Source organism: Platalea leucorodia (assembly GCF_965183815.1).
Source record: "Platalea leucorodia genome assembly, chromosome: 5".
In the NCBI taxonomy this organism is placed as follows: Eukaryota; Metazoa; Chordata; class Aves; order Pelecaniformes; family Threskiornithidae; genus Platalea; species Platalea leucorodia.
Genome location: NC_138827.1, coordinates 19,404,523 through 19,427,481, shown reverse-complemented (window position 1 = coordinate 19,427,481; position 22,959 = coordinate 19,404,523). Strand labels below are relative to the sequence as shown.

At 39.3% G+C, this 22,959-nt stretch overlaps 1 protein-coding gene across 8 annotated transcripts in view; it reads right to left on the bottom strand.

Annotated features, from left to right (window-relative positions):
* The window catches only part of UNKL (unk like zinc finger), a 60,121-nt gene that overhangs the window by 10,811 nt on the left and 26,351 nt on the right, over nt 1–22,959 (bottom strand). For 6 of the 8 annotated variants that reach the window (XR_014228264.1, XM_082312830.1, XM_082312832.1 and 3 more), the window contains 4 exons: nt 14,107–14,295; nt 11,865–11,927; nt 8,432–8,597; nt 2,248–2,340 (listed from right to left, as the gene is read on the bottom strand). Coding sequence is in view for 7 of the 8 variants with exons in the window: in XM_082312830.1 (XP_082168956.1) it covers nt 2,248–2,340; nt 8,432–8,597; nt 11,865–11,927; nt 14,107–14,295 (511 nt within the window). In the remaining variant the exon portion in view is untranslated. The remainder of the gene's footprint in view (nt 1–2,247; nt 2,341–8,431; nt 8,598–11,864; nt 11,928–14,106; nt 14,296–22,959) is intronic. The other 2 variants (XM_082312831.1, XM_082312836.1) reach the window with 2 other exon arrangements.

Below are 22,959 nucleotides of genomic sequence, written 5' to 3'. Positions count from 1 at the left end.
ACAAACTATAGCATCAGGAGAATTCTTGATCCTGACATCACTAGCAGAGAAATAAATTTGAAATTGCACACATTATCAGTTTCTTTCCAGGTCTGTATGAAGGGGAATATCATGAACAATAATGGAAAATGTTAATAGATAACATATCAACTGTTCTGGTGAAGGAACAACCTGTTAGCATCATCACTGGACAGAAAATGATAAGAAGTCAATCAACCAAAATAAATATAAAGCCCTAAAAGCTCCGAAGACATTCCCACTAATATTATTGATGAAAATCTACATAAAACTAGATGACTACTTATTGAGACTGTAACATTTTGGGACATTCTGTATGGATCCCCTAATAACCTGAAGTATACAGGTACCACAAATACAGCCTCTAGTAACAAGGAACCACCTTGGGAACCACACAGTCAAGGTGGGAGGGGCACCACAGCTTGTAGTACTGTTGTCAAGATCTCAGAAATTAATATTTGGTGTAAGAAACTTCTTAATCAGTGCAATCCAGCACTGGTTTCTTCTAGCTCTTGCTATCAATAATGAAGCCATGGCTACAATCTGCCTACATCTACTTGATGCCAAAACATCAACACCCCCAAATGTGAATTGTAAACTGCCTCCCCAAATGCTCTGCTCAGGTCTGAAGACAGAAGCATGTCACCAGCCACTTTATGTGAGGCATCTTCTGCCCACCTTCAAATGAGCGAGCTGATGAAGTGAAAAAGTCCATTTCAAACCAAGTGACTTTCCTGAATTCTGTGTTTGCTCTGAAGCCTCATGTATCCACACACAACTGGGGTGATAAAATTAGTGATCTTGCAGAGAACTGCAAAGGAAGCACTTGGAGGAGGAAAAGTTTGAAGCAGAATCTCTATGGACATCTGTGTTATTTCTAAAAAGAACCAACTTAGAGTTGCTTATAATATATGCTTTCCTGAGGGAGTGAGGGCATTTGGTGTTCACTTGGGTCAAAATGATGTCCATACCTTACGACAAAGTCTTGAATCTGTAATATTTGGATACAGTCCTATCCCAGTGACAGCTTACATATTCCAACAACATCAAATATATCTGTATATTTGTTAAAGCCAGTGGACTAAAGATATAATAATTATCTTAAAGAAAGAAAAATTGCATAATGTATGGAGGCACTAAGTGCAAGCTTTTCTTCTTGGAGCAACAGTCAGCAATAATAAACTAGGGTGTAGCTATAGTTGTTTTACCCTTTGCGTCTAGAGCCACAGAGCAAGAAGGACATGGGAGGAACACCTTTGCCATCCAAGAATACAGTTTTGTTTGCACAAGTGGAAGCTTAACACATATGCACAACCGACTTAATAATCACCATAGACCTCCTTCAAAGAAATGCTAGCAAAACGATATCAGAAAATAAATGGAAGTATTATAAAAAGCTGTCTGTTATGTTGCTCTATGACTCTCAAAGGAATATGATAAAGAAATTAATAGTTCCTCAGTTTTCACTTCCTATTTTTCTTTTTTTTTCCTCTTGATTATTTTCCTTTTTCTACTTTCACAAGGAAAAGGTGGCATTTTAATTTCTTGATATTTCCCCCCTTCATCCTTCCTACTTGCTGTCTCTTCCCTGCACTGCTCTCCTTTGCTATGCCTTCGTCTCCTCTCCTTTCCCAGAAGAGGCCAAATGGCCGAATACTTCCAAACAGACCTTCAACTAAATTGCTCCTTCCAGTTTAGATTCATATAAAGATTAAGGCCCTAACTTGCAAGTATTGAAGTCCTAAAGGTTGCTAGCTCCTTCTCCTCAAGAATTGTCCCCACTCCCCCTCTCAGCAACCACCTAACCATGGAAGTACTTGTTGGTCCCTACAGCACATACTGCCTGCTGTCAAGATATCTGCAGCACATACTGCCTGCTGTCAAGACATCTGCAGCACTCAACATGCAGGCAGTCAAGCTCAAGCATAATGCCTTCCTGTAAATGCATGTAAGTCCTTCCATCAACTATTATGCTCATTGGGCCAAGCCATTAAGCATGTTAAAAAAGAAAAAAACCCAAAGCGTTTAATAGACTGATCCCTTGCAAAATACAGACAGGATGATAGCGGTGCAATCCCTTTACACCACAAAGCTAAACAGCTGGAACAAAACTGAGGACTTTTCTTCACAGTCTTTGCTGTCTGTAACTATTTTGATGAGTAAAAGTTTAGAAAGGTAAGAAAGAAAGATATTTTAAATGAGTATAATTTTACAAATTGGACCTCTTACTTGCTAATCCAAGGTCACTGCCTTCTTGATCTTCTAATTCTCTATCTATGGATGCGACGTTCACATCATTAAAATGCAAATCTAAAGCAGAACCTGTTAAACAAAACATTGTATCAATTAATTATCCTTGAATTATCCATAAAAATATCATGATGGCTGAAATGAGGAAACTTTATTTGACTATTTTTGTTAGTGCTTCCATCATAGAACTCTTTCGCATCTAGGTCGTGATTGTAAGCACACTACAAGACACACAGTGAAGGATATCCTCTGTATTTTCTAAAAGGGAAAACTTTCATATATAAGCTATTACAGCTCTTTAAACTGATGAAATGAACAGAGGATAATGGGGAGGTGGCTATCTATCCGGATTTTCAATAAATCTGTGTCACCTGTTGTGCTTAGATGTACGTCAACAGAAGAAGAGGAAAAACAAAATTCGGATACCTGTGTAAACATATTTTTTATCATTATTGAATAAAAACAGGTATTATACCTGAGGAAAGGCACTGTAAATGCCCCTTAGAACTGTTAGCCCTTGGGGTAACTGAGTAACATATCAGGGCATACAGATGTAAGGAATGTCAGAATATTCAAAGGAAAATGTGCAATATTTTTAAATAAAGTAAAAATCAAAATCAATATTTCATTTAGACTCAAAAGTTAGACTGCCTTTCGTTTGAAGGCTTATGTCAGTCTAAAATTTCGCTGGGCAATGTCATGAAAAAGTTCTTATCAGTATACTTCTTATTAGGTCCACTGCTTATAAAGTGTTAGAAGATGGGTATTTTTTCCCTTCTTCCTCTTAACTTCTTTGCTGCGCAGAAAGGGGTGTAATTAAGGAATTTATCCCTCTGTACCTGTACTTTAACTAATGTTGAACAACTGCACAGGCAGGAAGACAGGAGAGAAGTCTGCATAAATACTGATTTTACAGGTAGGAAAATTATTATCCCAGTCACTGTGGTCAGTGATAGTGAATACCTTTGTAAAGCAATTTTAGATTTTATGTTGAAAATCATTATTAAAAACTGGCACAAAGCCTAAATGAGTTGAAAAGGAACAAACAGAAATAAAAGACACACTGGCCTGTGTAAAAGTTTCCAGCAGATCCAAAATGGATCTCTTGATCCCTTTAGAATCAGACTGATTCCTCTCTCATAGCCTAGTCCTAAACAGGCACTGTGAACTGCAGAAAATCTTTGGCAGAAGTACTAGACAGTTGCAAAAGTGCTACAAGTCAGAAATTGAAAGGACCATTTGGATCATTACTACAAGATCAGTGCAGTGTTACTATGCATAGGCATTTTCTAATGTTGACTAAGCTATCTAACAGACTCCACAGTCTTGGAGCTCCAGATAACACATAAAGGGAGTTACTGACCTAGAAGCAGGATCCACAGAACAGTGCTCAGCAGGAAGCTGCCTAAGCTGTCCAGAACAAAATACCAGCCAAGAGATAAAGTTCACATACTACACAATGACACTGCCGACAAATATACCTGAGAGTTAGCATAGCTCTTTGTGAAGAGTCACTAGTCTGGGTCTCAAAAGCAACTCAACTTTATTAGTATGGAGTTGTGCCCGAGCAATAATCCTTATCTTTCAGCAGTAGTGACAAAGCAGCTTGGTGTCCAACAGTCAGAGGGAGGAAGTTCTCTCTGCATCATCATTTTGGCCTGAAGGGATATGCCCTAGCTTTTCAAAGTTATCCAGCAATAACCTTCTCTTGGAGACAGGTGCCTAAGCCAGTCCTATACAATACAGTAAGGAGGGGAGAGATGGCCTCCTTTTATTTGAGGACTCAAGGCTTAGAGTGCCCACAAATGCTGTGTGAAACCCAGATTAAAAGTCCCTCTTCCATACTGGGTTTTGGATCCCCATTGCTGCAGTGTGCCTTCCCTACCTTTGCCTTTTATATAGGTAAGGGCCTTTCATCTGCATCGCTGTAGCCTGCCTACCTTGCCCTTTCACCCAGCTGCTCTGGTAGTGCCTTCCAGAGTCTCTGGGGCAGTATGTTTTCTTTCTTGTTCTCATGCTCACCATCTTGTTACGCTCACCACCTGGCACCTGCCAAACCTCAGAGCATTGTTATGGTACGTTCTCAGGGGAAGTGACTGCCGCTGGTGTGAGAATCACGCTTCCTTTCTCCTACTCCTGATTGTAGCTTTTAATTTATATTATATACCCAAGAATATCTTTGGATGCAGCACCATTCACTGACCAAAGTGTGCTCCAATTAACACTAATAAAATCATAAGCAGGAAGAGCCCGTAAGGAGTTTGGGAGGGTCTTGATGAAAAACTATAGCTAATACAGTTAATATGGGAAAAGTATAATTATGGGAAAAGTATTAACCAGCCACTGCACTGGAAACAATGCCCAAGAGAGGATGCTCATCTGCCCTGCCTGTCACTTCTTTTCCCACCCAGCTGCTGGGACAGTTCTCTCTTTCCCTTTCTTCTCTCTCTCTTATGTTGCTATATTTATTGGAAAATAATTTTCACCATTATGTGCCATCAGCTGTGCAACCCACTAATAAATCTTCAGATGTGAACTTCTCTCAGCATCCTTTGTGCAAAAACGCTGTACACCTGTGAGAACAAACCTCTCATTGCTACGCTGCAGGATATTCTGGGAGAGATCCCTCTCACTTTCACCAAGAGAAGCTGTTCCACTTTCTTTCAAAAAATTCAAAATTCTCTCAGTCATGAAAAGAGAGGCTTTAAAATCCCATCATTAGCACCATCATTATCTTTGAACAGGGAAACAAACTTTTTTTCAAGCTCTTGCAATTTCCCACATCACCCAGATGTTATTAATATTTTAAGTTATTTGCGGTGTCTGGCTCAGTATGTTGCTACACAAGTATGGCAAGCAGGAACAAAACACAATGAGGCTGATATAAATCATACTGCTCAAACAGTAGATCAAATCTAAGCCTGCACTCTTACAAAAATCACTAACCTGTCATGTTCTGCTCATGTGAGGCCTGAACTCATTCTGCCACACTCATCCTCACCTACCACAAAAAGGAGAGACGTGTCTCCTTACTGTTTATTATCTAGATTTTCAAAGCTTAATGTCTTGATACCTTCGGCTCTCTCACATTCCACCTCACATGGTGGAAAGTCAGTGGAGTGCAGGGAGAGAACACAGACAGCATCTTAAGATCACAACATATATGGGAAGCAACTGGAGAGACACCAATTTTCCTTGAATGGCAAGTCTCCCAGACAGGCAAAATCCCCATGCTTGACTATCCAATAGAAAGCAATGGAAGCAACCAAAACATTCCCAGGGGGAGGTCCACCAGAACCTAACAGACAACAGGGTGGAGTATCAGGCTGGCAGATATCCCCTAATGTTAAGGTCCCACTGTCTCCCTACTACCACTTGAGTCATTTCCCTTCACTGCTGCCCATTCCCTATTTATTCCTCTCCAAATCTGTCTCCTTTGACACCGTGCCTATCTAATTTCTCTAGTCTCTTAAAAAATATTTTAATTTTTTTTTTTTAATTTTCAGGAGGACTTCAAACATCCTGCAGCTTTTATATTCTCAGATTATGCTTCTTTCTTTTTACCATAACAAAACCAGGCAACTCAACCAATCTCCCTTGACTCTTACAGTAGACTGCAACAGTATACCTACTTCCACTCCATCATTCCTCAGTTTTCAACATATTGTCCAAGCCTCAATGCTAAATACTAGTTCTACCTGATTGGGATGCTTATTCCCAACTCCCCTGCACCCTTCTCTTCCCCAGCTCTTGGGGACTATTACTCAGGGAGCTCCCCGTGAGACCAAGATAAAGGGCCACAGAAAGGGCTACAGACCCTACTGTCTGACAAAACTTCCCCAGTCCTTGTTAACGTAACTCTCCTGCATTTCCCCGAATCCTTTATCCAAACCCATTCATCCCCTTTTCCCATAATCACCTAGCCCCTTCCCTTGCTGCAGCTCTTTTTCTATCCCTTTTTTTAATGATTCCTCAATCCACCACTTCCTACAAGAACAGTATGTATTTATTTTCTGTTCTACAATAACGTCTTAATTTTCTGCTCTATTCAGATTATGTGCAGCACTTTATTTTCAATGCTATCCTGTATATCCACAAAGAACTCTGGAAAAATAATTTTTATATATATATATATATATGAAATTCTTTTAAGGAAAAAAACCAAAATCTACACAGTTACCATAAAGTATACTACTTATACATACATGAGACATGTATTTTATGATTCATATTCTGTTAACAAACACAGCATACTGAAAACTGGTTTAGAAAAACATCTGTAGACAGCAGAGGCATATTCGAACTCAGAGGAACTGAGAGTCTCTTATGCTCAATAATATAATCACATTGGGACATGGGAGACATAGCATATCACTTTTTAAACGACTTTGGAACACTTGTTCAGATTATCACGATTCAAAAATTATACGGAATTAGCACCACATCTAGTATACAGAAATTAGATTGTGTTTTTTATTGTTACATCAGTAACTTGTTACAGCCAACTAGCCTCCACTTAGTCCAGACGCAATGTTTATCTTGACAAAAATGTCAAGATTTCATTCCATATAGTCAATGTCAAATTTCATTCCATCGTATATCTTAAAATATTAACCATAAACCGATGAAATTATATTATTTGCATAGAATAATAACTAAAATTCTGCTCATTCTAATTCTGCAAATTAAAAATAATTAAAAATTTATTTTCCATTCTAACACGCAGATCATCAAACAAACCTTTAAGGAAAGCAAGCTATACAGTTGTGAGACTGCAGAAAAAGATCCATCATTTAATATTCTGCACAGATTTCTTCCCTAAAAAAATTAAAAGAGCGAATGCCTAACTTACCATGCCGAAGTGCTGACTCACTGCCTGCAGTCTCCTGGTCGCTGCTACACATCGATTTAAACACAGAAAGCTTCAAGTACACCAGCTAATCACAGCAGCTCCCTGATCATGTGACTTACACCACAGAATGTGAAATACAGCATCTTTCAAATCACAACATTCCCTGCCACAGCCTCCTGAATAAACCAAATTTAGTGCAAAAGTGCCACAAATTTCAACGAGTTTGTGGATAACACTAAATTAAAGAGAGGAGCTGATACACTTGATGGCAGGACTGCCGTTTAGAGGGATCTCAGAAGGCTGGAGAACAGGACTGACGGAAACCTCAGGAAGTTCAACAAAGGCAAATACAATAATGCCGCACCTGGGACAGAATAATCCCTTGCAACAGTACGGGCTGGGGGCCAAATGATCAGAAAGCAGCAGTGCAGAAAAATATCTAGGAATTCTCATGAACAACACATCCAGCAAGTTCTGTGGCAATAAAAGCTAACAGCATATTGGTCTGCATTAGTAAAAGTGTAGCCAGCAGGTTGGGGGAAGTGATTATTGCTCTCTGTCCAGCACCTGTGAGACTGCAGCAGGCATACCATGACCAGTTTTGAAGTTCCCAGTGTCTAATTATTATTGAAATATTTATCTCTTTTTACCATTTTCCACATAAACAGCCTAGCTGGCTGGAAGCATGGGAAAGGCTCTGGGCTAAGGACAGAAATTTTGGAAGTGAGTATTTCCCAGAATCTGTCTCGTGTGCCCAGAAAGCAAGGGCTCCTCCTCTTTGTGTCCTTTCAGATCTGGTCCACATAGTGTGAACAAAAGATTTTGTCCTTGAACATACAAATCACCAGACTGGAGAATATGCAGTCAGCCAAAGAAAAATCTCCCATTTTCATGTGAACATGGTAAGATCTGTAATTGCACCTGATACAGTAACATTAAAAAAACAAAGTCAACTCTCATCAGCCCACCAACAGAAGTTGAGGAGACAGTACTTCTAGCAACACAGTGAGTTGCCTTACGAAGGTTTTACACATTTTTTTAAATCATTGGCCAATACCAATGCCAACATTCCAGTTTAAATGCCCCATTCACTCATTTCTACGCTCACATTGGAGACCTTGTGAAAAACAATGATTTGGGGTGAAAACATTTAAATTAAATTTCAGATATTGCTTTTAATTGCATATAATAAAGCAGGTGCGTACAACATTATGTCTTTACCAATAAGCTCTTTGAACCTACGCTGAAACAAGAAGAACTTGAACAATGCAACAAAACATATACAATTGGAGATTAAATGTTAAGACTTACCTATTACTGATTCAACTGTGTTACTGCCAGAATAGAATGGGAGAGCTTTGGCACTGATAGCAGAGACAGTTGTAGGAGATGAACTATCTGATCCAACACTGGAGGCCAGACTGGAAGTTATACTTGAAGCAAGTGGGTTAACCGCTGAAAAAACACTGAGATGGTTCTGTTAAAAAAAAACAAACAACATATGTATACACACACAAACACACTTACACAGATGTATATACAAACATATAAAACAAACAGAATGTATTTTTAAAAGCAGTTATTTTAATTCAAACAGGAAGAAATCCAGAAGAACCCTTTGAATGAATAGATTAGGATAATTTTCCTTATCATTTACCAGCAAGTGCATCTCTCCAATGTGGCTGGACATCACTACCACACGAGGGAATTGTGCCTTCAGAAAAGAAGTATTTAAATACTGCAAATAAGCTCTACAAACATAATTAGTTAGCTGAAGTCTGATGCTCCTTTTCAAAAGGAAAATATCTATTGAGGAATTGTACCATTTCATTATGCATTCGCACACAAATTATATTTTATATTATTTTTTTAATCTGCAAGTTTTCTCATTTAATCTAAATGCAATTGGTGCATAAACTGATCTTCAGTTTAGATAGCTGAGAAACATGACTGCACTGCACACATGTATCACATTATATAATGACCTATACCTGTGCCACTTCTTTCTAGCTGAACATTTTTTTCATACAAATCACACATTTAAATTATAAAATGTAAGAAATGCAAACAAAATGTAACCATGTAACATTCTAAACTGGAAGATAACTTCACAAAGTCTACAGGGACTTGGTGCAGAGTTTCCAGTATATTAATTCCTTTTATTGTTTATTGTTTATTTATTCCTTCCAATCTTTTAGTTAATAAAACCGACATTGAACTGTGACTGAATCAATCCACACATCCCCTCGTTGCCTTCTGTGTGATGAGCAGTGATTGTGCAGTACCTAATCTCCTGATTTCTACCAATACCACAGAAAATTTCTATTTCAGAGCTAGATATAGTGCAAGATTGAGGCCAATAATGACCATGAGAATGAATAATTTTTTCTTTAAAAATGGGCACAAATGGAAATACAGAAAGTTTCACTTAGATGCAAAAAAATTTTTACTGCAATGGTGGCCAAACACTGGAACATGTTGCCCAAAGAGGCTGTGGAGTCTTCATTTTTTGAGATATTCAAAACACCACTAGACAAGGCACTGAGCAACCTGCTCTAGCTGACCCCACTTTGACAAAGGGACAGATGGACTACAGACCTCCAGAGAACAATAGACAAAATAAACAGAAACAAGACAGGATAGAAAGGTTATTAAAAAAGCTGTCAACAGCTTTGTAATTACATAGCAGAATTTCATACATTCTGTGCTATTTAAATGGAGATTAAATAACACTTCTTTTAAAAATAAGAGAATTAAAACAACTTCCTAAGTATTCTTAGGATCGCCAGATAATAGGAAAATTCAGGTTGGAAGGAACTTCAGGAGGTCATCTTGTCCTACCTCCTGATCAGAGCTAGGTCTGCTATGAAGTCAGATCAGGTTACTCAGTGTTTTAGCCAGTCTGGGCTTGAAAACCTCCAAGGATGGAGACTGCATAACCACACTCAGCAACCACTGCTTGACTCCCCATGGTGAAAATATTTTTCCTTGTACCCATTCTTAGCTTCTTGTTTCAACCTACACCTACTGTCTCTTGTCCACCCACTGTGCACCACTGTGAACAGGCTGGCTCCATTTTCTTGACGACCTCCTCCTAGGTACTGGAAGGCTGCTACTAGGTCCTCCTGAAGCCTTCTTTTCTCCATGCTACACAAGCTCTGCTTCCTTAGCCTTTCCTCGCAGAGCAAGTGCTCCAGTCCCCTCACCATCTTGGCAGCCATGTGCTAAGCTTGCACCAGTTTACTGACATAATCCCAGTACTGTGAGCCCAAAACGGGATGCAGTATTCTAGATGTGGTCTAACAAGTGCTAAGCAAAAGGGTAACCCCTTCCATTGATCTACTTCATGCTCCTGTTAATAAAACCTGGGATAATGTTGGGTCTTCTCTTCTGCCAGAGCACACTGTTGGCTCACATTCAGCTTGCTGTCTACAAAGACCCCCAGGTCCTTTTCTGCAGAGCTGTTTCCCAGACAGTTAGTTCTTGTTCTCAGCCTATATCGTTGCAAGAGGTTCTTGCTTCTCCAATGCAGGACTTTGCACTCGTCCTTAATGAATTTCATAAAGATGTTCTTGGCCTATTCCTCTAGTCTGTCTATGTCTCTCTGAATGGCAGCCCAGCCCTATTGACTAGGCCTGCCAATTTCATGTCATCTGCAAACTTGATTCCCCCACCAGGTTGTTGATAAAGACGTTAAACTGGGTATGTCCTATTTACTCTGTTACAAACATTAATAGCAGTAGAAAGTAATGTAAAAACTACTTTTTAGGACAAATCACAAAAAATTAGAAGTTTCCCAAGCTGCCACTCTCACTAGTTCATAGATATGTAGGGGAAAAAACCCAATGTATATTTTTAAACTGGTTCATGTACTATCACTCTTCTATACAGAACTCATGAGATCCAGCTCTATCTATCTTGTGTTTTCTTGTCTTGTTTATTCTGCGCCACTCCTCCTGCTTTTTGAATGTAAGATACATTTTAATCCTCCACTTTAGATTATACACTCCTGTATGGTTGCGTGAATGGCAAATGGTAAAGCTTCTGTTCTCATTTATCTTGATCACTGACATTAACAAAGCATCAGGGTTCTTATTCTAGCAGTGCAAAGCTGGCAGAGTTTTAAGCTCCTTTGCCTATACTAAATGACCTCTAACACCTGATAGATTTAGCTTCATGACAGGTCAAAGCTATGCCCTCTTCCCTGTCACTTTAACTATTTTTCTAGTTTTGAGCATCTGATGCTTGAACAACTGTATCATCATCTTCCTCTGTCCTTCCTTAAATTTTATCAATCCATCCCCCAATCAAGTTAACCCAAAATTTCATTGTGAAAACTCTGCCATGGACTTGCTACTATCAAAAGCATCCTCAAATTGACTCATATACTTCTCATCCCTGGTACTCCCCGCAGCACACATCTATTGTACATTTTCACAGAACCTAGAGCCGGCTGCCCAGGACCATGTGCAGACAGCTTTTACATAACTCCAAGGAGAGAGACTCCAACAACCTCTCTGGGCAACCTTTTCCAATGCTCAGTCTCACGCGCACAGTAAAAAAGTATTTCCATACATTTAGATGGAACCTCCTGCGTTTCAGTTTGTGCCCATTGCCTCTTGTCCTGTCACTAGGCACAAATTTTCCTTAGACTATGTCATAAAGCGCCACAGAACTTTGATACTGCACTAATAAATTCTCAAAAAGGGCAAAATATTTACAGCAGTTAGCTTTTGTCAAATACCTGCTTGTTCTCTTGTTCATTTATTTTCTGCTGATTCTCAGCTGGGAAGCTTCGATGCTTTGCCTGAAAGAAAAAAAAATCTCTGTAATATATGAACTTAATGAGTCATTGCTGTAAAATATATTATTAGTTTATGAAGGGTCAGTGGCATCTCTGTAATGATATCTTCAACAGGCTGACTTCATTTCCCTCACTGCAGTCCCATATGGAGAATTAAATTTTAATGATCATAGAGTAAATCTACATGGAAAAGGAACAGCAGTTGCAACTGTTCCACTTATATGCATAATTGAGCACATGCAAGTTATTTCTGGGCCAAAAATTGGGTAGCCATGTTAGCATTACGCTGTGATAGAAGTAACATGTCCCAGATGCTCACCAGCTGGGGAATACTCCTCCAAGAGGCTGGTGGGATAGAAGCCTGAGGTAGCCAAAAGTTTGAGTGGAACTGCCTAGATTTTCCCTTAAAGTGATCATGCTACAAATAACAACAACAACAAAAATTTAAATACAAGGGCAGATTTTCTTTGAACACAATTTTATAATAAGGTAACTTTTGAAACAAGTGAAACATACTTAAATAAAGGAATTCTAAGCAATTTCTCTTTGCCCACTGTGTTCTTGCAGAGCAGGATCAAAGGATCTCTGTTCTTTTCAGGCCCGTATTTTCAGTGACTTCCTGAATTGCAGTAAATTCTGCAAGGTGCTCTCTGTCTCCTTAGGAAAAATGGTTCTTTCTGCTGCCTTTGAGCAGTCTTGTGTCTGTTCCTTGTTTCCTTTGGGAGATTCCTAATCTGTCTTGCAGTGAAAGCTCCCTAGCAGTAACAGCTCTCCTCCTCTTTATATGCCTCCCACCACGCTAGATACTTTTTTATCAATTGCAAAGTCCATCACTGCTTTCTCTCTAGACAGATTCAATGCAGCCACTATAGGGCAAGCACATGACCTTCTTGCTGCTGAGACACATTCTTTGTGGCAGTACATTACTCACCAGTTGTGACCAAACCAGCAAAATAGATCTTCACCAACGGTTACATAATTTCTCAATTATTGCTGCCTCACGTCCAGAAAGCAGCCATTTGATACTGTAACTGCCTTGACATTTGATCAATGATCATTTGATCCCTATATTGGGAGATGGATATCCTTCCTGTCACAATGACCAGCTCTCTAACCTACAGTCTGTCTGAACATCTACGTGTAAGAAAGCAATCCTGCCTGGAGAACTTTAGTGTAGAGTAATGATCTTCCCATCACCTACAACACGTTACCATTTACAAAACCCACTTTCCTTCCTTTCATTCTTTTTCCGTCTTTTACTTCTGCAGTTCTCTGTGCATCTCAGGTTATAGAAATCAATTCTGACAAGTCACAGGTCTGCAAGAAGGCTGATCAGCTTGGCTGCAGCTTATTTAAATGTGCCACTGGAGCTCCTTTTTTCAAACAGTTCCTTTCTGACAATTTAAAAGCGTGACCAGTATTATAATAGAGCAAGAAAAATTTAGCTTTAACAGGTAAATCCTGGGCTTGCAGCTTTTTTCTCACAGGCCAACAGAGCTGTTTCATATCCCTGAAAAAATATCAAGTCTTCCCTTCTCGCAACTGCCTCTAGCATTGCCTGTTTTCTCCCCACCCACCGACTAAAGGATTCTAACTCCTCACCAACTTCAATTTCAACCACTCTCCTCTCATTGCTAATGCTACAGATCTCTCTCTCTCTCTCTCTTCAAGAGGCTTGTTATATTTTATCATCTATGTCTGTCTCAGCAATGAACTTGTCCAAGGAGAGAGGCAGCTGCAGGTGGGAGAAGAAACAGACTGAAATTAATCAAAGATTGGAAGTCATAAATAGTGTCAACAGCCAGAAATTAATGCATCTTTTCACCATCAATTTTCAACAATAATTAAAACTGAATCTGACCAAGTCTAGCTATGATTTTTCTCCATTGTTATCTTGCTCTGTTCTTGGCAACATGGGCTCAAAATGACAATTACATTTCTGCAAAGTCAGAATTTACTGCAAGTCAGCTGAGCTGCAGTGACTGTTTGCATGACTGTTCTTGGCCTATAACAACTGTAAAGTAATTTGATGCAGTTTAGCTCCCTAAAGAAGAGGGTTCAAAACTCTGTGTTCTAAATTATCAAAAATCAGCGCTGATACATGAGGCAGACAACATTTTCTGCTGAACCTAATTTAACTTGAGACTGCATTTGTACTTCTAGACCCGTACTATTCACATACCTGATCTTCTCGTTCAAAGCCTGGTGCTTTTGGATAGCTAGATGTTGGTGAAGAGACACCTGATGTGCTAGACTCAGAACACAAAGCGCCATTTGCTAACGATCTCTGTCTACAAAGAGGTCCAAGGGGAGATAAAGAACTACTGCTACCAGAACTTGATGTTACAGTTGGACTTGAAGAACAGGAAATCTGTAGAAGACAGAAAACAGAGTCTAATATACTCTATATTTTTTATCTTTACAGCTGTAGTCTCCCTCTGTAACACAATCACTTGAAATTATAAATTCATTTCAGTCTTACATAAATAATACAATACTAACTTTGGTTTATTTGAATATATTTTTGGTATTAGCTTAAAAAAGTAGCAGATGACAAAAGTAGCATAGAGCTATTGTAAATATACAGACTTCAAAAGGATATGCATTTGTACACACCAGAATATAGCCTCATTTGGTCCCTACGCACAAAATGAATCACAGGTGGAGATTACTCTACTTAATGGATAATAATTTACAATAAATTAATACTTGCTTTCTGACAACCCTGATTTCCATTCATTCATGTATTCCTTAATTTACAGTTTAATGCAAGCATTACACAACATTTCACTCTTTTAAAAGAACTCACCCAGATCAAGCCAAGCAGTTCAAAAAGAAAGAGACATGCAGAATCTTGGCAAAAAGCATTTCAATGCTTGTTTGTAAATCTCGAATTCTATTTTCTGAGATTCTTAAATATTAAAATGTTTATTGATTAATAAATTAGTGTTTTAATATTTAAAAACTTTACAATTTATAATTTTTAGTTCTGCTATACATTTTCCAGAGAGTTTTAAACTTCTAAAGTAAAGGCTTAAGCTGAAGGTACAATCTGTAAGTAGGTCTGGACATTTTTTTGCTAAAGGTACAGTTCTGATCAACCTGAAATTTATGAACTCAGATGCCAGCATCCTATAATATTATGTTTGAGTGGAATTGTGCGCATTGCTTGTTTCTACATTTTTTAAGTAAACTGTTCAATTTTCTTAGAGTGGATTTATAACTAGACTCACAAAGGCAGTATGGAAATTGTTGCATCCTACATTTATGCCTAATAGCCCAGTGGTGAGAACACTCAGTGATGATACACATTTCAATCCCTTCTGTGCTTGTTTTGGAACAGAATTTGCCAGCTCTCAAGGAACTGAACTAGTCAATACAATAATGGAGTGAAATAATGCCAAAGTTGTTTTGGTTTGCTAAATAAAAAATGCATACTGAATCAGACAGACTAAACAAGAATAACTACATAGTTTACTGTTAAACTCACAACTTAGAGTTAACCTTAACCTTTAATTTTACTCTATGCTCTAAAGAATGTGAAAGTATTTTAAGCAAATCAGGATTTTAACAGGAGACACCTCTCTCCCCAGAACAGTATAACCTCAAAATGTCCCTTCTGAGCAGCAGGAACTTCAGATTCAAATTCCTGTAAATCAGGTAGAGGACAGACAAGAACCTAGATGAGGTCTTAACCCTGGACAGAAAAAAAACCCACCTCCAACAAATGTAAGCCCTATACTCGCTGAAGATTATTACCTATGCATTCACTCACTCCTATCCCTATTGAAAACCTCATCATGAACCTTATCTGTGTGGAGTTCTGTAATTAGATTGCTTCTGAAACCCAAAGACAGCTTCTCTACACAACAGTCTGAAATGTACATATACCCTGAGAGATGACAGAAGTAGAAGAGTGGGCACCACAACAAAAATAATTAAATTGATAGCCAAGGTTTACTCAGACAAAATTCCTTCTGAAGTCAAAGGCTGAAGAATTCACGTTTTGACCACAAGCTTGTTACAACAAGCATTTCTCTTTCTGTTACCATTTACTCTAAATCCAAAACTGAGGATTGCCCCTGTGCATGGCGATGCCAAGTTTTCACATTTTTTCAGCTCTAAAATACTGAAATCCTTTCTTTATGCTAGAGAGAAAAAGAAAGTAAAAGGACACTGCCAGGAAAGAAAAAAATTGCTCTTAAGTGAAATTTTTTAAAAAAATTTTTTTTTGGTCAATAAAAATATGCTAAGGTATTCAGTTCCATATCAAAAGATTTTGAAAACTTTTTATGAATAACATAGTTACATCTTGTAAGTACACTTGAAAACATACTTCCAGTAGCACAAGGCTGCTTAATGCATCAGACAAATACGTAAGACAAAATGACAAGACAGCGAAGGCAGACTAACACCCAAAGTAAGATATTAATTTAGGTAAGCTACTGACTCAGTTTAAGGATGAGTTCCCTAATCTGCACAGAATGTTTCTCAGATGCATATTTCATGTCCACTCTTTCAGCTAGGCAGGCAACATAGATTATTTTACCAACACAGGAAGATGTACATCATGGTTGCTCCCCTACAATGTGACCTAATGAAGACCAGGGGGAGAGGGAGGAAGGAAGATAGCCATTATGGACTACTTGTCCTGGAGGGCTGTCTGCAGACAACAGAGCCATAAGTGGGGAACGATGCCCTTGCTCACCCAGAAGTAGTGGGCTTGAGGTACAGAGTCAGTGGTCAAGATCAGACAATATCAGGTTTGTAGACCATTAGATAAGACTATAAGGTGCCACTCATGTGATCCTTCTGGTTACAGTAGGTATCAATGGCGGCTTTAACATATATATAGCTGTAAGCATTAAGAGCTACAATACAATTTTGTGTAGTTTTGCTCTGAAAAACTAAACTAAACAATCGCTCAACCCCCTAAGACGCAGGCAGCATTATCTGATTACATTCCTCTTTAGGCTTTTGGTCTTAATCTCTGAAGAGTCCACCAGGATGACAATGGACAAGAGACAGCCTCTACTCTGTCTTTTGTATTTTTCAGAAAAGAAAAGTTAGTTAAGTTTAAATAACTGGATTACACAGTACCACAAATTTTGTGTGACTCAACTTGCAAAGAAAATACAAAGAACTCATGCAAATAAAGCAGGAAAAGAAAATGGGTCACATGATATCCACAGTAGGTTAAATACAAAAGCAAGAAAAAAAAAAAATTCAAACCTAGCCTGAATTTACAAGGCAACTACATAGAAAAACCACTCTTTTTGGACTAAAGTTATTATTTAGAATTTATTCCTCTCTATCTCCTGTCTGCCCCTATACTGTATGTTTATCCCCCTAATAAGAACATAAGAAATGCCGTGTTGGGTTAGACCCAGACTAATATCCTGTTACCAAAAAAGGCAAGAGGAGATGATATTTAGGGAGAATACCTGATCCTGGTCATTATCTATGGTCATCAAAGATAATTCTTGAGGCAGAGAAAGTAAATGGAGGATTTTTCAGACTACCTCCCTTCCCTCTGTGAGAGACTCCTCCAGGTCTGGTGAAGATGCTCCAGCCCAAAATGTCAACATTGTTCAGGACCCTCTTCCTTTTTGCCGAGGCTTGTAAGAAGCATCTCCTTTACGACTCAAGGCTAGGTGGACTCCACAGAGGAACCATGATAGGTTACACTGCCTCTCACATGACACAAAATAATTTATTCTCAAATATTCATTCATCCCTTATGAACCCTACAGTATACCCGCAAGACCACTGTTCCCGTCTCTCTCCTCTCTCATGCTCTCGTGCTCTTTGCACAGAGTAAGATACAAAGAACATCAGAGAAATGTCAAGAAACCTATCACTAGAAACAGTCATACAACTTACTGCAATATTGATGCCAAGATGGTGAGTGAACATGTATTTTGTATCGAGGGACTTGTGATTCACAGTCAACATGAAGTCAAACGTCAGTACTAACATAAAATGAGTGTGATATTAGTATTAGAGACAAAAAGAGTGCAAGAGTGGGGAAGGGAAACTATCAATGCTTACTTTTTGTTCCTCAGTGCTGCAGAATTTACATTTTGGTTATCAGTGTTGGCATGAATGGCAACGTCCTCAGCACTACTGATGCTAGGAAAATCTATTGCCAATTGTTAGTCTTAATTTTATTTTTTTTTAAGGCTTTTTCTTCTTTATTAAGACAGAAGCACAAACAACAGAAGCTAGAATTCATACAGTTGCCTCAACTCTGTAGGAAGTCTTCAACATGATCTTTGGAAACTGCTCTACAAATGTAACTTAAGATTTGTGGCATTTGATTTTCTAAGTGTGGGATAAAGAGGCCCAACAGATTGAAGTACTCTTCAGGAATGCGTCCCTCCTAAAAATGGAAATCTGCTGTGCTGTGTAGTCAAAGACATAAGCACAGGAAGGACACAGTTCAACCCCAAAGGATTTAGAGTCTACTTTAATGAAAGACCGGTACTTGGTGACATTCCTTACTTTACAGAGGCTCAGCTGCAAATCTTCAGATTCATTTTTAAGCGTAACTAAACACTGTGTTATACATTTCAGATTACCCCTCACTTTCACAGAGGTTACAAAAGAACAACTTTTTCTATTTTGCATCTTTGCTTAAGGCAATAGGACGCCTGAACATTTCTGACACACAAGTCAAAAGATGCCAAGCTTGCCTTAACAAGGGTCACATGCTCATAATGTTGTAACCGCACAGACCTTGGCCTCTTAGATTCTTATGAAGAAATCATTTGTCACTATTCTTCACTGCAGCTAAACTGCTTAGAAAAAGAGCATGTATAACAAGTGATACATTCTTTCTTGCCTACTCTAGGCCTTTGCTTACAGCTGAACTTCTACAAAGAAAATGAGGAAACATATACCTATAAAACTAGTTATATTTCCTACGAAAATAGCAACTTCTTGAGTTTCTTGATTTGTGTTATATATTGCGGCTTTGAATGTACTGGTATATTGCCTACATCTGTAGGGAGTGGAGAGGAAGATGACACAAGAGGAAACATGTAGGTATTTTTAATTAAGCTGTAAAACTAATTTTGCTCTCAAGTAACTTATTTCCTTCCTATGTCCCTCAATGTCTCAGAACACTAATTCCACAGTAGAGGAAGCATGATTCATCACCATTGTTCAGACTTAGATTACACACATGTAATCAAACTCAGTTGCATTTTCACAGCTTGATAAACTATTATTTACCAAATGAGTGTGGTAACTGATCATGTGCACGCGTCAAGCCATCTTAGTTATGAAGTAGAACAGACAACTTGAGGCTTAACGAAGGCAGCAGAACGTTAGCACTGAGTCTGCAGTCAGGATGAACGATGAAAGCACACAATCTTTACCGCAACTGAGCTGACAAGCACTGACTTCTTAATTGTGCTAACTCGAATGTGTGATCAAGTACTTACACATCTTTGATAAACTTGATAAAACAAAGATGGTGCTGGTTATCCTGTGTTCATCCATTGTGATCAACATATATCCTACGCAAATATTCAATCTTTTAAATACATCAGGGACTCTGGGCATAATGACAACATGGCCAACATTTCTATCCTTTTATTCTTCAAAAGGAAACTATGATTTATTGCTTTAAGCCTAGAAGGGCCAACATAAATATTCTATAACTGATAAATGCAATTAATCTTTGATATATCTCTTATTTCATCTCCAGAATAAACAGCAAGTTTTCCTATTAATTTTGCAGTGCCACAAACTTGAACAATATTTCACAGAATCACAGAATCATAGAATGGTTTGGGTTAGAAGGGACCTTAAAGATCATCTGGTTCCAAGCCCCCTGCCATGGGCAGAGACACCTTCCACTAGACCAGGTTGCTCAAAGCCCCATCCAACCTGGCCTTGAACAATTCCAGGGATGGGGCACCCACAGCTTCTGTAGACAACCTGTTCCAGTGCCTCACCACCCTCATCGTGAAGAATTTCTCCCTTAGATCTCATCTAAATCTACCCTCTTTCAGCTGAAAGCCATTACCCCTTGTCCTATCGCTATGTGCTCTTGCAAAAAGTCCCTCTCCAGCTTTCTTGTAGGCCCCCTCCTTCAGGTACCGGAAAGCTGCTATAAGGTCTCCCCAGAGCCTTCTCTTCTCCAGGCTGAACCACCCCAACTCTCTCAGCCTGTCCTCACAGGAGAGGTGCTCCAGCCCTTTGACCATCTTCATGGCCCTCCTCTGGACTCGCTCCAACAGGTCCATCTCCTTCTTATGTTGGGGGCCCTAGAGCTGAACGCAGTACTCCAGGTGGGGTCTCACGAGAGTGAAGTAGGGGGAGAGCATCACTTCCCTTCACCTGCCGGTCATGCTTCTTTTGATGCAGCCCAGGATATGGTTGGCTTTCTTGGCTGCAAGCGCACATTGCCGGGTCATGGTGAGATTCTCATCAACTAACACCCCCAAGTCCTTCTCCTCAGGGCTGCTCTCAATCCTTTCTCCGCCCAGCCTGTATTTGTGCTTGGGATTGCCCCATCCCATGTGCAGGACCTTGCACTCAGCCTCGTTGAACTTCATGAGGTTCGCACGGGCCCACTTCTCAAGCCTGTCAAGGACCCTCTGGATGGCATCCCTTCCCTCCAGCGTGTCGACTGCACCACATAGCTTGGTGTCGTCAGCAAACTTGCTGAGAGTGCACTCAGTCCCACTGTCCATGTTGCCAACAAAGATGTTAAACAGCGATGGTCCTCATACCGACCCCTGAGGAACGCCACTCGTCTCCACTTGGACAACAAGCCGTTGACCGCAACTCTTTGAGTGCAACCATCCAGCTGATTCCTTATCCACTGAGTGGTCCATCCATCAAATCCAGGTCTCTCCAATTTAGAGACAAGGATGTCATGCAGGACAGTGTCAAATGCTTTGCACAAGTCCAGGTAGATCACGTCAGTTGCTCTTTCCTTATCCACCAATGCTGTAGCCCCATCATAGAAGGCCACTAAATTTGTCAGGCACAATTTGCCCTTAGTGAAGCCATGTTGGCTGTAACCAATCACCTCCTTATCTTCCATGTGTCTTAGCGTAGTTTCCAGGAAGATCTGCTCCATGACCTTGCTGGGCACAGAGGTGAGACTGACTGGCCTGTAGTTCCCTGGGTATTCCTTTTTTCCCTTTTCCCTTGTTTACAGACAAATTTTACCATATGGCTAGGCCTTTGCTCTCTCATCACCTAACTTGGGTACACTGCAGATAGGTACTAGTAAGAGAGAGACCTGATGTATGGAGAAGATCAGCAGTATAATCCTAAAGTGTGAGCTGAGTGTGTTTTAAGGAGAGGTGATAAGACTCTTGACATTATTTGGCTGAAAAGCTGCTCAAACGAATATGCATTTTGTATTGATATAATAACACTGGAAAGCTAATCAACCAGTTAGAGAAAGCATATAAAGCAGCAACTATGACTGTGATTGCACACACTAAGACAGCCTAGTTAATCCATCTCTAATGGCACTATGAGAAAAACAGACAGAGGAGAAGACCATTTGGGTATGTTAAATTGCAATAAATTTGCAGGATATAAATGAGAACAGTTAAAATGAAGGGATGAAATTCAGGTGAGGCAGAAGCTTATGGCTGAGAATGATGCATATGTATGGGATGCAGAGGACTGCATGCCAGAGAGATTATTTTGGCAAAGGTGACTGAGGAAAAGGGTAGATAGCAAAAGTGACTGAGGAAAAGAGGTGCACAGCATATTGGATGATGAAACATGACATAGCTGAAGATTCATGGAAGGACATGCAAGGAGTAATGGAAATATGAATAAACGTGAAGAAGTGGTAACATAACCAACTTCATTAACCAAGCAGGGCATCAAAGTTTAAACGGTGCAAGCAATGTATCTGAATCATGGATCAAGCTATTTCAAGACCTGTATGCACAGAAACATTCAAGAAACCTAGTCTACTATCATTTTCCATCACCAAGGAATTTATACATGAATTTTACCAGTGCAACAGAAGAAATTATAAGGAAGAGCCTCTTAAAGTTAAATAAAGAGTGAAAGAAAAGAAATTTATGTCATACAAAAAGGAGCAGTAAGAGAATGAGTAAAAAGGAGTGTTCCTTCTAGCAATTAGATGACACTGAACAGAGCACAGAAGAGTAGTAATGGTTAAGAACAAGCAGTAAGAACTGAAAGTAAAAGTTGCTGGTGTAACTGCAGCTCCTAAAGAAGACACATAGGACTGGGAAAAGGATGAGTGAATTTGTTGCTACAATGCACACAAAGACTCTGAATCTTACTTAAGGCATTTCACAGCTTGGATGCAGTGTGAGAAAAAATGGGTATGCCAAGAAAGCCAATCTAGGACTTGCTAGAGCAACACCACAAAAAGAAAGATAAGAGGTGATGGCAAGTGTGGAGAAACAAGTAGTACTAATTGAAATGAAAAATTACAACCAAGGGAAATACTGTACCACATTGGGTAAACTGCATTGTGGAGGTTAAGTGTATTTAGATGATATAACTGGTGGAGTATAAAGCAAGGGGAACTGCAAAGACAGACTGGAGAAAAACAGCACTATCAAAGATCAGGTGAAGGGACTGACAAAAGTATAATGTTAGATGCTTGAAACCAGAAGGCAGAACATGGAGGTAAAGAAACATAGATATAGAAGCTCTCCATGGAGACTGAACTCACACTTACCAAAAAAGGCTGAAGAGTAGATTATTTCCTGACTGAAATGTTAAGGAAAGATACAGCAGAGGAATGACTGGTGACAGTCCAACTGACAAGGCAACTTAGATGAAGACATAACAATACAGTATAGGTGAGATAAGAAGGTATATATTTAAAACAGTTATACAGCCTCCCTCACTATGACCCTGGATCATACAGAATCTTAATGGACTCATTCTTCCAATAACATTTATAGATAGGGCGATAGTATTACCACATTCTAGAAATGGTGACCTAAACAACTTGCTCACAGTCAAAGAGGAATTTATGATCGAGCAGAGAACTGAGTTTAGGTCTCTCAAG